This window comes from Hemitrygon akajei, chromosome 17 (assembly GCF_048418815.1).
Source record: "Hemitrygon akajei chromosome 17, sHemAka1.3, whole genome shotgun sequence".
NCBI lineage: Eukaryota > Metazoa > Chordata > Chondrichthyes > Myliobatiformes > Dasyatidae > Hemitrygon > Hemitrygon akajei.
This window is the reverse complement of record NC_133140.1, coordinates 36,977,882-36,992,421: the sequence shown is the minus strand read 5'-3', so window position 1 is coordinate 36,992,421 and position 14,540 is coordinate 36,977,882. Positions and strand designations below refer to the sequence as shown.

Here is a 14,540-nt window from a genome sequence, read left to right as displayed (position 1 = left end):
TGATGAAGGAATGGTAAAATTTTTCCCAGTCAAGTATAAGTCTGACTTGGGGAGGAACATTTAGGTGCTTAATTCTCTTATGCCTTGTAGGTAGTGGTTGAAGTTGCCTTTTGTGAGGTGCTGTCAGAGTTGTCTGCTATTGAGATAGGCAAACTCAGGGATTGTTGTGGAGTTGTCTGGTAGAACACCAGGGACTTTTCTAAATACAACATCAGGCTTTTGTTACTTCAGAACTATCCCAATATAGACACTAGTTATCTGATGTTATGAAAAGTATTTAGCCAGATTGGTTGGGGTGGGTGTGTTATGCTTTGTGCAAATTTGTTGCTGAGGTGCCAATGTTGTCTATTTAATTTTATCTCTTTCTGTTAACATAAAGTTTATTGTACAAAGTATATCTTCAAAACAAAATATTCTAGTAGTACAAACCAATTGAAGACTTTCAAAGTGCAAAACACTGTTAAAATTTTGGTTAATGGTTTTGTCTTTCTTTATGGATGCTGCTTGAATTGAAAATTTCCAGAATTTTTTGATAATAATTCAGATTTCTACCATCTGGAGTAGCCTGTTTTTGTATAAATAGGGCCTTGTTATCTTTATAGGTAATATTTTCAATTAAAGTTTCAAGACACCTGCAGGATTATTACCAGAAGCAGTTTATATATTGACGTAGTGGAGCTTACCCAATAGGCCATGCTGAACTAATTGAGAGAGGGAAAATGGAGTTTTTCTTTTGGGAAGAAGAATCCTTAACTGTCTTTTGCTTCACAAAAGATGGAAGGGTACCTCATAGCTAGTGATCTTGGCAACTTTATTCCTTGTTAGGTGGTTATACAAAACACTTCCTATCTGTTGTAAGAATTTCATTAACTGGATCAGTTGTCTTAACATGGAAGCTCTTTGTTTCTGTGTCCTTACTCAGATGCTGTGAGTAATACCTAAATTGTTCATAAATACTGGTTCACTTTTAAATCATTGTTAGTTCATATTTGATAGAATATTTGAAATTCTGGTCATGGTGGTAAATTTTTCTGTGAATGTTGATTTTAGAATTGATGTGTTTTTGTCTTGTGTATGATTTCATCAGTTTATAAATGTATCGTGCTGCTCAGGGCTTTCTCTATCATAGACAGTAAAGTATCCTCGGTATAAGTCAAATCAAAGTAAAATTTATTATTAAAATATGCATATGCTGCCATTCACTACCCTTGAGATTCATCTTGCAGGCAATTACAGGAAAATAAAGAGATACAATAGAATTTATGAAATACTATAAATTAAAAAACTGACAAACAGCCAATGAGCAAAAGAAGATAAAATGTCAAAATGAAAAATAAATAATAGTGAGAACATGAGTTGTAGAGTCCTTGAAAGTCATTCAGTAGGTTGTAGAATTGGTTAAGAGTTGTGAGTGAAGTTATCTTTGGTTCAGGATCCTGATGGTAAAACCATTCCTGAATCCAGTGGTGTGGGACTGCTCCTCTACCTTTTGCCCAATTAAAATAGCGAGAAGAGATCATGGCTGGGATAGTGAGTATCCTTATTGATGAATGCTACTATTTTGTGGCAGCGCTGTATGTAAATGTGCTCAGTGGTGGGGAGAGTTTTGTCTGTGATGGACTGGGCTATATCCATCTCCTTTTTGTAGACCTTTATGTTTTTGGGCATTGTTTTTTCCATACCAAGTTGTGATGAAACCAGTTACAATACTCTCCAGTATGCATCTTTAGAAGTTTGTCAAAGACTTTAGTGACATGCTGAATCTACGCAAATTTCTAAGAAAGAAGAGGTGCATTCATGCCATCTTTTTGATGGCACTTGTGTTCTGGTCCCAAAGAATTTAAAGCAACTGATCCCCAAATAGGACTGGCTGACTTCTTCCTCCTGTAGTCAATAATTTTTGCTTTTGCTGTTGGGTTAGAGGTTGTTGTATACACAGAAGGTATAATGGACTCTGAACAGCAAATTTTATGTTGAAGACCATTGTGAATAGTGGCTTTTGAAATCAGTTTTATACCCTATCTCCTATAGAAATGTATTCTTATGATGCATATAATTGAAAATAAGCATGTTTCTTTTTACCTTAGGGGTAAAGAAAACATTCCAGTGTGAATTGTGCAGCTACACTTGCCCCCGACGTTCCAATTTAGATCGTCATATGAAAAGCCACACTGATGAGCGGCCGCATAAGTGTCACCTTTGTGGAAGAGCTTTTCGAACAGTCACATTGTTGAGAAATCATCTTAACACACACACAGGTAACATAACTAACTTTGAATTAAATATTTATATTGTTGGAATAGTTCAACATTATAAATGCCAGAATGTAGTTTTATGTTTTTGCACAAGATTTATGGGGAAAAATCCTATGCATGTGTTAAGTTCATGTTTGATTTGTACATTAGCCCAGAAAATAACGTCACACAAGTTAGTTCATAATGTATATTCATTGTTTCATTCAAAAGCTACCTACTAAACTGTTTTTTCCATGTACAAGCAAATTAGAACCTCATCTAGGACGTAGGGAAAAGTTTGCAGTTCATGTTGGCAAAAAGTAACTCTACTCATTTGGCTGGAAGAAATGAAAAATATCTTGACTATGATGGAGACTTATAATTAAAGAGTACAGGAAATCAGTTTTCCTTTATAAGACGTTTATATGAGTGCATAGCATGCAGAACCAATCTATGCCAAAGGTAGTCCATTCATTCATAGAGGTGGTGTAGCTAGTTGACAAAAATATCTAACTTTGTCTTAAATATATTAAATAAGGTAGCTTCTACTGCTTCCCTGGGTAGAGAGTTCCAGATTCACCACTCTGGGAGAAACAGCATCTCACTATCTCTGTCCTAAATCTATTCTGAATTTTGAGGCAATACCTTCTAGTTCTAGTTCACTTATCAGTGGAAACATCTTTGCTGCTTCTACCTTAGATATCTTTAATGAATCTTGATTATGATCCATTGGTTAACCACTTTATTGCAACCAAGTACAGAGGGATTTACCAATTAGTATAACACTTTACAGTGCCAAGAATCCGGGTACAAATCCTTCCACTGTTTATAAAGAGTTTGTATGTTCTCCCCATGACAGTGTGGGTTTCCTGTAGCTGCTCTGGTTTCATCCCATATTCCAAAGATTAACTGGTTAGGGTTAATAAGTTGTGGGCATGCCATGTTGGTGCCAGAGGCAGGCTGCCCCAAGCATGTCCTTCAGCTGTGGTTGTTGTTGCAAATGGTGCATTTCACTGTTTCAATGTGCATGTAACAAATATGAATGAAAATTTCAATGGGATTATTTTGAAAAATAATTTTATTTAAATTTGACTAGTAAAGTTTAAATTTTTTTTAAAGTGGGTGATAAATAGATGGTGTAAGTTGATAAAGCTGAAAGCTAATGATTCACAACTAATAATTTTGCAGACAGTGAGAAGAATAATATGAAATTAGAATAATTTGGTGTTTGTAATTGTAGGTACTAAACCGCATAAGTGTCCTGATTGTGATATGGCATTTGTGACCAGTGGGGAGTTAGTGAGGCATCGTCGCTACAAACACACCCATGAGAAACCTTTCAAATGTTCAATGTGTGACTATGCTAGTGTGGAGGTAAGAATAAAATTTTAAATATTGTCTTTATTAGAGTCATGAAACAATAGTAAATGTCAGAAATATTATTTATGCATTAGAATGAAATTAAAATCTGTTGTCTAATATCTGCAAGGTTCAGATAGAATTCCCTCATCACGATAATTTTGTGTATGTGTGATGTAGGGTGCAGATTTGCTGCATCATCTGATTTTGACCCTTCATTTTCTTGACCTTTAAGAACATTGTTAGCCTTCTCTACCTCACTTCATTCATTAAAGTTTCCATTCATTCAGTTTCTACTCCGTCTTATGCTTTTCTGGCCAGTTTCCCATGCTGCATTTTCCACAAAGCTACAGATCTTTGACTGGCTATCCAAGAAAGAGTCCATCTGGAGTAGGCCATATCTTACACAACCAAAAGTTGGAGTACAGGAAGGAGATAAGAGTGTTTAGTAACATGGTGTTCCCTCAATGTCACTAAGGCAAACGAGCTGGTCATTGACATGCTCCTGTCAGCATCAACAATATTAAGGTTAAGAGCTTTGAGTTTCTAGAAGTGAAAGCACATACCACCAGCCTCAAAGACAGCTTCTACTTGCAGTTATCAAATTTCTAAATGGATCCTTCCCTAGAATGATAAGGACTCTTGACCTCACAGACTAACTCGTCATAATGTTGCACCTGCACTGCACTCTCTCTAGCTGTTATATTTTATTTTCCATTGTTATTATTGTAATCTGATATGTATGAGCAGTGTGTAAGACAATCTTTTCATTACCTTACATACTACATGTGACAATAATAAACCAATTCCAACTTTAATCTATGCCGGGATAAGTTACACCATCCTGGAAAGCAAATTGCCAACCTTGTTATATGTTCTGTTAGACCTCATTTTATGTCTTATAACATAGAACAGTGCAGTGCAATACTTGCCCTTCAGTCCATGATGTTGTGCCAACCTTTATGAAGGTACTCGATGATCAATTTAACCCTGCCCTCCTATGCAACCCATAATCCTCCATTTTTTCTTTTTTTTATTTTATTTTTATTTGGATAAGGTATTTGCAAGTATTACACAAACTTTTTTACACCTAAAACCTTTTCCATTTTTTATATATGTATAAATCTATATATATATTTATACATTCACAAGTACACACTGAGAAGATATAGTATATAACATAGTGGGAATAAAAAAATACATAATTAGGTACTTAAATAGATATTTATGTGCAATTGTAATTCCACATTTTCCAGAAATAGAACAGTGAATATTTGAACTAAGGGAGCTTACGTTAACACTATTACTATGTTGATGAGGAAAGTAGTATGAACCATTACGAGAGTCATCTAAAGTCTGCTCGCGTTGGGGTTATAAATTCCATCCATTTATTCTAAATTTGATAATTTTTTTCTTTTTGAATTCTCAGAGAATAAGTCATCTTTTCCATTTTAAGTATTTCCAAAATAATTTCATGCCAATCTTCTAATGTAGGTGTTGTTGGATTTAGCCACTTTCTGGTGATTGATTTCTTACTTGCCGCTAAAAGGGCCTGCAGCAGTTTTATATCTTTTTTCTGTTCCAAAAACAATACATGCCCCAAATAGGGAGTTTCCAAGTTCAGAGGTATCTTGAGTCTTAAATACCTTAACTAATGTTCTGTGAATACCTTTCCAATATAAACTTAACTTAGGGCAGTCCCAAAAAGTATGGAAATGATTTGCCTCCTTGGAGCCACACCTTCTCCAACATGCCACATTTGTGTTTTTATATTTTTCCTGGTATGGGATCTTTAAGTATCTTATATTTTTTCCAGCAATGTTCTCTCCAAACCAAAGAGTTAGTTGAAGACCACTGAAAGCTGCATATTTTCCCCCAAGCCTCCTCTGAAAGTACCAACCCAGCTTCTTTCTCCCACTGCTCTTTAATATACAATGTGTTTTCCTATTTGGCATGAGAGAGGGCATTATATAATTGAGAAATTGATTTACTTGGTATTGAGCTGTAAGCTGATTTCAGAATCTTGAAAAATTCTAATTGTGCTGTTGATAAGTCTGCATATCTACAATTCTGGTTAAAGTAGTGTCGTACTTGAAGGTACCTAACAAAAAAAAAAGTCGTTGTGTTCTAGGCCGTGTTTGTCCTTCAGGTATTGAAAACTTTGTCATGCACTTTTATGTATGAATGAGAGGTATAATTCAAATCTTTTATCTCTGCTGGGAAGGAATTCGGTATAATAAGCACACCATCTGAAAAGTTTTAACATGTTGTAGATTCCACATGAATTAGCCATCTTCTGCCATACTTTTAGTGTGAGATTTATCCAGCTGTTTTTAATCTTTTCCAATTGGGCCATCAATCCTTTGTCTTCAGTTGAGGCCTGTAGATGAAAACTGTTAATCAATTCAAATTCTATTTCCTTCCATCTAGCCTTGCATTCCCCATTACACCAATATAACAGAGGGGTTATCTGTGAAGCATGAAAATAGTTTCTTAAGCAAGGAAGTGCCATACCTCCTCCTTCCTTTCCTAACTGTAAGGTGTTAAATTGGATTCTAGGTTTCTTTTCTTGCCAGATAAAGTGGGAAATCCATTTGTCCCATTCCCTGAATTGATTATCATCCACCTCCACAGGGAAAGCCCGGACAAAGTAAAGTAACCAAGGGACAATATTCATTTTTATGGTATTTATCTTTGAATTTAGACTTAAAAAGGGGATAAGATTCCATCTATGCATATCTGCTTTTATCTCTGAAATTAATGGCCCATAATTTACCTCTGACAACGTTGTAAGATCTTTTGGCAGTGTTATTCCTAAATATGTTAATGATTTAGCTTCCCACTTAAGATCATATGTATCCTGCAGTTTTTTGGATGCTGTGTAATTTAGGGACATAACATGCATTTTCTTTACATTAATTTTATAACCTGATATTTTCCCAAACTCATCCAGCAGTGTAAGCAATCCTATGAATGATTTTTCTGGTTCACTCAAATAGACCAAGATGTCATCTGAGAATAGCGTCACCTCCTGTTCAATCCCTGCCACCTTGTTACCTTTTATAATTTCACTCTTGTCTTATTAGTTGGGCTAAAGCAGGGGTGTCAAACTCATTTTAGGTCACGGGCCGGATTGAGCAAAATGCAGCTCATGCGGGCCGGATCAGTCGGACGTGTGCGAACGCAGCTTTCGTTGCCTCCGTTTTTTTCAGCCTGCTCTCATGTGTCTCAGTCTCTGCTATAACTACAAAGTGTTTCACTTTACAAATTCCGTTTCTTATGAAGAAGACTGCCAAGCAAGACTGCCGAACAAACACTAAAAACCCTGAAAACCTGGTACCTGAATAAACTCAGCGTTAGCCATATCATACGCCATAGGCGCTTCGATTACTGGGGCCAGCTTTAATAGTAATTAGATATTATCTCGCGGGCCAAAGATAATTCCACCGCGGGCTGGATTTGGCCCACGGGCCTGGAGTTTGACATATATGGGCTAAAGGTTCAATGTATAGTGCAAAAAGGAGAGGGGAAATTGGGCATCCCTGTCTAGTTCCTCTCTCTAAAATAAAAGAGTCAAAGAGGTCGCTGTTTATCTTAAATCGAGCTGTAGGGCTGGCATATAAAGTCTGAATTACTTTAATAAACTTTTCTTGAAAGCCAAGTCTTCCTAACACTTTGTATAGGAATACCCATCTAACTGAATCAAAAGCTTTCTCGGCATCTAATCCCACTACCATTGTCTCTGTCCCGTTCTTAGTAACCTGTTCTAGTATGTGTAAAGTTCTCCTTATGTTGTCCTGAGTTTGTCTTTGCTGGATGAACCCAGTCTAGTGTAAGTGAATGAGGCCAGGTAGAAGCTTTTCTAATCTATGAGCTAATATAGATGGAAATAATTTATAATCCAAATTAAGGACACTGACTGGCTGGCAATTACTGCATTCTAGTTTAGCTTTACCTTCCTTGGCAATAACTGAGATAATCGCCTCTCTCCAGGAAGGTGGAATTTCTCTTCTCTGTAAGATCCAGTTAAAGGTGTTAAGTAATAATGGAGCTAACTGTCTGCCGGAGGCGGCGGTGCTAATGCCCGGAAGGCCCTTTGTATCTGTAGGTCTTTTGCGTCTGGTATATCACGGTTCTCTCTAAGCAGCTTCTCCACAAAGGGAATCACCAATCTGGGTTTACCTTCAGCTCCTTCAGGAACTCCATAGATCCTCACATTTTCCCTTCTTGAGTGGCCTTCTTGGTCTATTAGTTCCCACTGGAGCTGCTCTTGTAACTAGCAGTTCTGCTATCACTTCCTCTGCATTTTGCAGCCTTTCCTCAGTCCCTACAATCCTCACTTCGGCTTCATCTAACCTCAAATTAGTTTTTACTATTTCTCCTTTAATATCTTCCAGCTGTTTGTTGTTATCTTGTTGGAAATCACTTATCTCTCTGAGAATCAAAGTCAGGTTCACCGGCTCTTCCTCATTATCTCTGTCCTGGCTCGCTGTGGGGAAGTTAGCCCCCTCGTGTTGCTGCGACTCGTATTGATCAGCATTCTGAGCGGACTTTTTATCCTTATACTTAGACGTAATCCTTGCCCCTTTTGTTGATATAGTTATACGGTACTAAATATTTGTCTAATTTCGGCTTTGGGGCAGTTTACATTCTTTTTTGTTGAGCGGCCTTTCCCTACGCTGCCTTTCCCTTGGTGACCCAGAAGTCCAATCCACAAAGTCCTCCCTCCATTTTTTTCTTATATCCATGAGTCTATCTAAGAGTCTCTTAAATGCCCTTATTGTATCAACCTCTACCACCATTCCTGGCAGTGTATTACAGGCACCCACCATACACTATGTACTTTTCTTTTAAAAAAAACATCCTTTGATACTTCCTCTAAACTTTTCTCCACTCACCTTAATTAGATTTCCTCTGGTATAGGCTATTGTCGCCTTGGGAAAAGGGTGCTGCTTGGCTATTCTATCTATGCCTCAGGTAATTTTGTACGCCTCTATCAAATCACCTCTCATCCTCCTTTTCTCAAAAGACAAAAGTCCAGGCTTGCCCAACCTTTCCTCATAAGATATATGCTCTAATTCAGGCAGAATCCTCTAAAGCTTCCACATCTTTCCTCTAATGAAGCAATCAGAACTGAATACTGTACCCTTAGTGTGGTTCAACCCGAGTTTTGTAGAGCTGCAATATAACCTCACTGTTCTTGAACTTAGTCCCCCAACTGATGAAGGTCAGTTGCTGCCTTAGCCAACCTATCAACTTGCTTGACAACTTTGAAGGATCTATGGAATTGGGGCCCCAGACTATGAAGAATCATGCCACTGATTTTCTCCACTTTAATGCTTGATCTTCTTTGATATCCAGTAGTGGGTTAATGTTTTTTGCATGTAAATATTGGTGAAACTAAAATAATTTGCTTTTTAGTTTGTATTTATTTTTAAGTTACAGACCCCCATTCCCCTCTGATAGCTGAATGGAAAGTTGTGTATTCTCACCTTTTTCAATCTGAATTAATGTTCCAAAGGCAATTTAGCAACCAGGGCGGTAGGGGTACTTGCTAACTAACATTAATATTGATCTTGTGTTGGGCACCCAGAGAAGAACATTTTAAATATAGTCCTAAAGAAGGGTCTTGTTCCAAAATCTCAACTGTTTATTCATTTCTGTAGATGCTGCCTGACCCGCTGAGTTCCTCCAGCATTTTGTGTGTGTTTCTATAGATTTCCAACATCTGCAGAATCTCTTGCGTTTGTAACAAAAAAATGCATTTTAGGGAGTTTGTTAATGATATTGGGCAGCAAAATGTAAATACTGGCAATAGTTAGAATTGATAATTGATAGAACAAATTAAAAGGGAGTGAAATATCTGTTGTTTTGGTTTCCAGGTCAGTAAGTTAAAGCGCCACATTCGCTCTCATACTGGAGAACGCCCGTTCCAATGTAGTCTTTGTAGCTATGCCAGCAGGGACACCTATAAACTGAAGCGACACATGAGGACCCACTCTGGTACAGTAATATTTAGTGTATTCTGCTATTTGCATTTGAGTGCAGTGCTTATTTCTCATCTTATTATGTATGCACCTAAGCTGTGACATAAAAGAATATTTACCTGACACCAAGTTGGCAATATTCAATTGTGTCATCATTATTTCCTAGTAAAGTAAATGATTGGTGATGTTTATGTTCAATGCTTTATTTATAGTTGGATACTTTTCAAATTCCTTCTCAGCAACAATTTTTGTTCTGAAATAGCCTCTTCTAGAAAGAGGATGATAAGCAGAATCCGTACTAGTGTCGGTCTTGCATTTTGGACAAATGTATGGACTTGCCTCTTTCTTTTCAAAGTAGTGCTGTCACAATGTGATATTTATCAGCTTAAAAGATCTCCTTTAGCCATCAAAGTCCAGTGATAATAGCTGGTCAACCTCAAAGGTGAAGAGCCTTTTTATTTCTGAAAAATTCTAGTGTGCTTTATTATTAACATTGAAGCATATTGTGTTATTGAAATTTATCAATTCATTACCACAGATTTTGATGTTTTTGAAGTGTATTCTTACAATATGAATGTCTTAAACAGGTGAGAAACCGTATGAATGCTACATCTGTCACGCTCGCTTCACTCAAAGTGGAACAATGAAGATGCACATTTTACAGAAACATACAGAAAATGTGGCCAAATTTCACTGTCCACATTGTGATACAGTTATTGCTAGAAAAAGTGATCTGGGTAAGTGAATTTATATCTTCAAAATTTAAATATAAATGCACAAAAATGGGGAATTTAATGATCAAGACCTATTGATATGTTTCTAGGCAGACGATATTTCTAACATAGTGGTATAAGTTTGAATGCAAACAGTATAACAGTTAGTTTACAATTTGAATATTAAGCAGAATCCATATCCAAGAAAATAACAGCTAGAGACATACAGGTTGTGCCCAAAACTGATGTTTAACCCCACATGAACTATAGTTCATTAAATCTTGTGGATGTTACCAAAGTATTAGTCTTATTACTAGTTTAATATTTAGTCACTTTTGCTTTGCACTTGGATGTCAGAGGATGGATGCTTATTTTCCATTATCATTCCTTTGTTTTTGTTTTTATCCTTTCCTCCTCTTCTATTTCCAGGAGAAAAATATATAAAAATATTGTAGAATAATTCATGTAAAGTTTTTCACTTCAACATTATTACTGTTAATTTTAAGTATCTAATTCTTTACGTTGGATGTGTAGCACATTTTTTTAAATGCAGTGTTTCTTAGACACTAATGTAGACACAAGTGAACTGTGTGATCACAAAGAATGAATTATGACTGAGACAGGTGGTTGTTCCTACTTCCTACCTTCAACACATTGCGTTATTGCATGCATGCAATATTGTCATTAATTTTCTGGCTGCTAGATTCTGAAGAGGGACGCCTCACGTCTTAATAAGCTGGTAAGGAAGGCGGGCTCTGTTGTGGGCAAAGTACTGGAGAGTTTAACATCGGTAGCTGAGCGAAGGGCGCTGAGTAGGCTACGGTCAATTATGGATAACTCTGAACATCCTCTACATAGCACCATCCAGAGACAGAGAAGCAGTTTCAGCGACAGGTTACTATCGATGCAATGCTCCTCAGACAGGATGAAGAGGTCAATACTCCCCAGTGCCATTAGGCTTTACAATTCTACCGCTAGGACTTAAGAACTTTTTAAAAGCTATTATTAATGCTTTTTGAGATAGTGATTTAGATGCATATCATATTTTTTACTGAGTTAAGTATTGTATGTAATTAGTTTTGCTACAACAAGTGTATGGGACATTGGAAAAAAAGTTGAATTTCCCCATGGGGATGAATAAAGTATCTATCTATCTATCTATCTATCTATCTATCTATCTATGAGATATATTTATTGAAAAGAAAGTTTGACTTCAATTCTTATTCTCATGGTGTTTCTAATGGAAGTTGTGCATTTTTTCAATTTGTTTCTCACATGCATTGAGTGATTTAAGCTTTTTTATAAAATTTAAATAAATATTCATTAGTCTACATTACCAGTGTGACAAAATGAAACTTCAGCCAAGTTCTTGACTGCATTAATGTAACATGTCTGTTTCCTATACCCTGTTAACCCTTTTCTATGTATTATTTTGTGTCTGTGGGAGATTAGTGTATGCTTACACAGCTTATGTATCTCTGTTGTAAAACTGTTTGTGTATCTCTGGCACATATCGTCACTTAGGGTACTTGAAAATAAATCAGCTATATTACTTCCATTAGATGCTGAGGTGGCATCCTTGTTTAGGTCGCTCTGTTTTATGGTAAATAATGGTGTAAAATGCAAGTGAAATCTCATCAAACCATCTTCTTCACAGGTGTTCATTTAAGAAAACAGCATTCCTATCTTGAGTCAGGCAAAAAGTGCCGTTATTGTGATGCAGTCTTCCATGAGCGATATGCCCTCATACAACATCAGAAATCTCACAAGAATGAGAAACGTTTCAAATGTGAACTTTGCGATTATGCATGTAAACAGGTATTGTAGTTGAACAATCCTTAATGTTACTTTGTGTAGCAGATGGGGTATTTAGTAAGATTTGGATTTTTGGTGATTGCAACTTTAGGTCAGAGAATGGGAATTTTATTTCATAGAAAGTTGGTCAGCACCTATGGTAACATTGAAATGAAATTCAAATGGATTAAGGCAGGTAAATTTTGGACACATTTTTGAAGTACAGCTAGTGAAAAAATCTAACGCTTGTATAGATGTCACTATTTGAAAGTGAATGAAAATAAGCAATTATGTTCATGAATAACATGGATTTTGAACTGCAATTGTTTTCTTTCAGAATGAATGAGTGACAGGTATGGATTTTGAATTAAAGTTGGGGTCGAGGTGTACATGTCAAGGGCTAAAAGTAGTTTCTCAAATATCCCTAACATTAAGCAGATGCCATTTTACTATCTTCATTTAATGCTGCAGTTTCCTTAATTCCCATCCTGCAGGAGCGTCACATGGTGATGCACAAACGCACTCATACTGGAGAAAAGCCTTATTCTTGCAACCAATGTGATAAAACTTTCCGGCAAAAACAGCTGTTGGACATGCACTTCAAGCGCTACCATGATCCAAGTTTTATTCCTGCAACTTTTATGTGCACAAAATGTGGCAAAGCCTTCACTCGTAAGGTATCTAATATTTTAATTTTTAAAGTTCCTAACAGTTTGCATCTTTGCAGTGTCATTTATGTTGAGGCACTGAAATAAGGGATGACTTAAGTTATAATAAAGATGTCAGTGTAAATGTGTAATAAAAATGGTCAGTGAGGGTTCAGAGGGTAGGGTAGAACTGAAGATATTGCAGAAAAGATGACAATATACAAAAAATTGATTAGAAAAATGTAAAGTTCAGAAAGAAGTGATGTGCTGCCCCTTCATAAATGAATATGAGATTTTTCATGTGTAATATTATGAAACTTTCTTCTAGAGCACATTTTGGTACTTGTTATCCCTCATCTGTAGCAATTGTTACCTGAGCTATATTTTTCAATTCAAGAGATTAATATGCTATCCAAAAAGTTCGTGGGGTCATGCAGCAAAGAAAAAGAAACCACTGAATTCATATTGACTATCAAGCCCCCATCTGGATTTGTCGTATTTTTGCTCTTGCATGTCCAGTAGTTCAGACAATGGCACCATACCTTTAATAATTGCATGTTCTTATTCACTTTGCAAGGCTGTCATGATGATCTAGATATACCGCTATCAGTGCTAGACGCTGTTAAAATGAGTCTGAAATTGAGTTCTTTTTTTGTGAATTAACTCATCATCAAGAGTAGGTATCTGTATGTGAAAAATCTGTTGTCTTTGCCATGAATGTAATAAAGGAGCATTTGTGCTACTAGATGCTGGTGGCATTACGATTATTGATTGGTGAGATGCCATGCCATTGTCTTTTTCTGATGATGCTTCTTGGCAAACAGTTGATGTATGTAGGGCCTTTTACATTTTAAATTGGGTCTGGAATCTTGGCTTGGGCGGCAGCTTTAAAAAAAAATCAGTTTAGCCATAAGATGGCCTGTTTAAAAGAAGACAAGTGGGGAAGCATATCAATAAATGGGCACAATACAATCACACTAGAGTAGTTGAACAAATAGCAGAAACTGAAAACTGTAGAAATATGTTAATTCAAGGAAATTTTATGTGAAAACGAATTATTGCATCTCAATAGGCATATATTTCTAGCATTTATATAGAAGCGCTAGAAAGTTTGTGAACCCTGTAGAATTTTCTCTTATTTCTGCATAAATATGACCTAAAATGTGATCAGATATTCACGTAAATCCTAAAAGTAGATAGAGAACCCAATTAAATAAACAACACAAAAAAGATAATACTTGTTCATTTATTGAGAAAAATAATCCAGTATTACATGCATTTGTTGGAAAAAGCATGTGAACTTTCTACAAAAGCTATTTGGAATCAAGTGTTCAGATCAATGAGATGAGATTGGAGGTGTGGGTGGCAGAGGTGCTCTGCCCTATAAAAAAGACTCTCAAAGTAACTTGTCAGGTTACTGACAGAGTGTGCTCTTCTTGAGAAAAATCTGTTTATGTGCACCATGTCTCGATCAAAGCAACTTTCAGGGGACCTTAGAAGAAGCGTGAAGCTGGAAAAGGCTACAAAAGCTTTTCTAAAGACCTGCGTGTTCATCAGTCCATGTTAAGAGAAATTGTCTACAAATGGAGGAAATTCGGTACTGTTGCTACTCTCCCTAGGACTGGGCATCCTGCAAAGATCACACCAAGAGCACAACATGCAATGCTGAAGGAGGTGAAAAAGAACCCAAGGGTAAACAGCAAAGACCTGCAGAAATCTCTAGAACTTGCTGAAATGTCTGTTCATGTGTCCTCTAAGAAAAACACTGAACAAGAATTGTGTTCATGGAAGGACACCACAGAGGAA

The 14,540-nt window shown here is 36.5% G+C and overlaps 1 protein-coding gene across 3 annotated transcripts in view; it reads left to right on the top strand.

The window, feature by feature from the left end:
• Positions 1-14,540, top strand: part of ctcf (CCCTC-binding factor (zinc finger protein)) — a 33,130-nt gene that overhangs the window by 12,864 nt on the left and 5,726 nt on the right. For all 3 annotated transcript variants that reach the window (XM_073069925.1, XM_073069927.1, XM_073069926.1), the window contains exons 3-8: positions 2,088-2,258; positions 3,475-3,608; positions 9,476-9,596; positions 10,168-10,317; positions 11,951-12,111; positions 12,582-12,764. In XM_073069925.1, the coding sequence (XP_072926026.1) occupies positions 2,088-2,258; positions 3,475-3,608; positions 9,476-9,596; positions 10,168-10,317; positions 11,951-12,111; positions 12,582-12,764 (920 nt within the window). The remainder of the gene's footprint in view (positions 1-2,087; positions 2,259-3,474; positions 3,609-9,475; positions 9,597-10,167; positions 10,318-11,950; positions 12,112-12,581; positions 12,765-14,540) is intronic.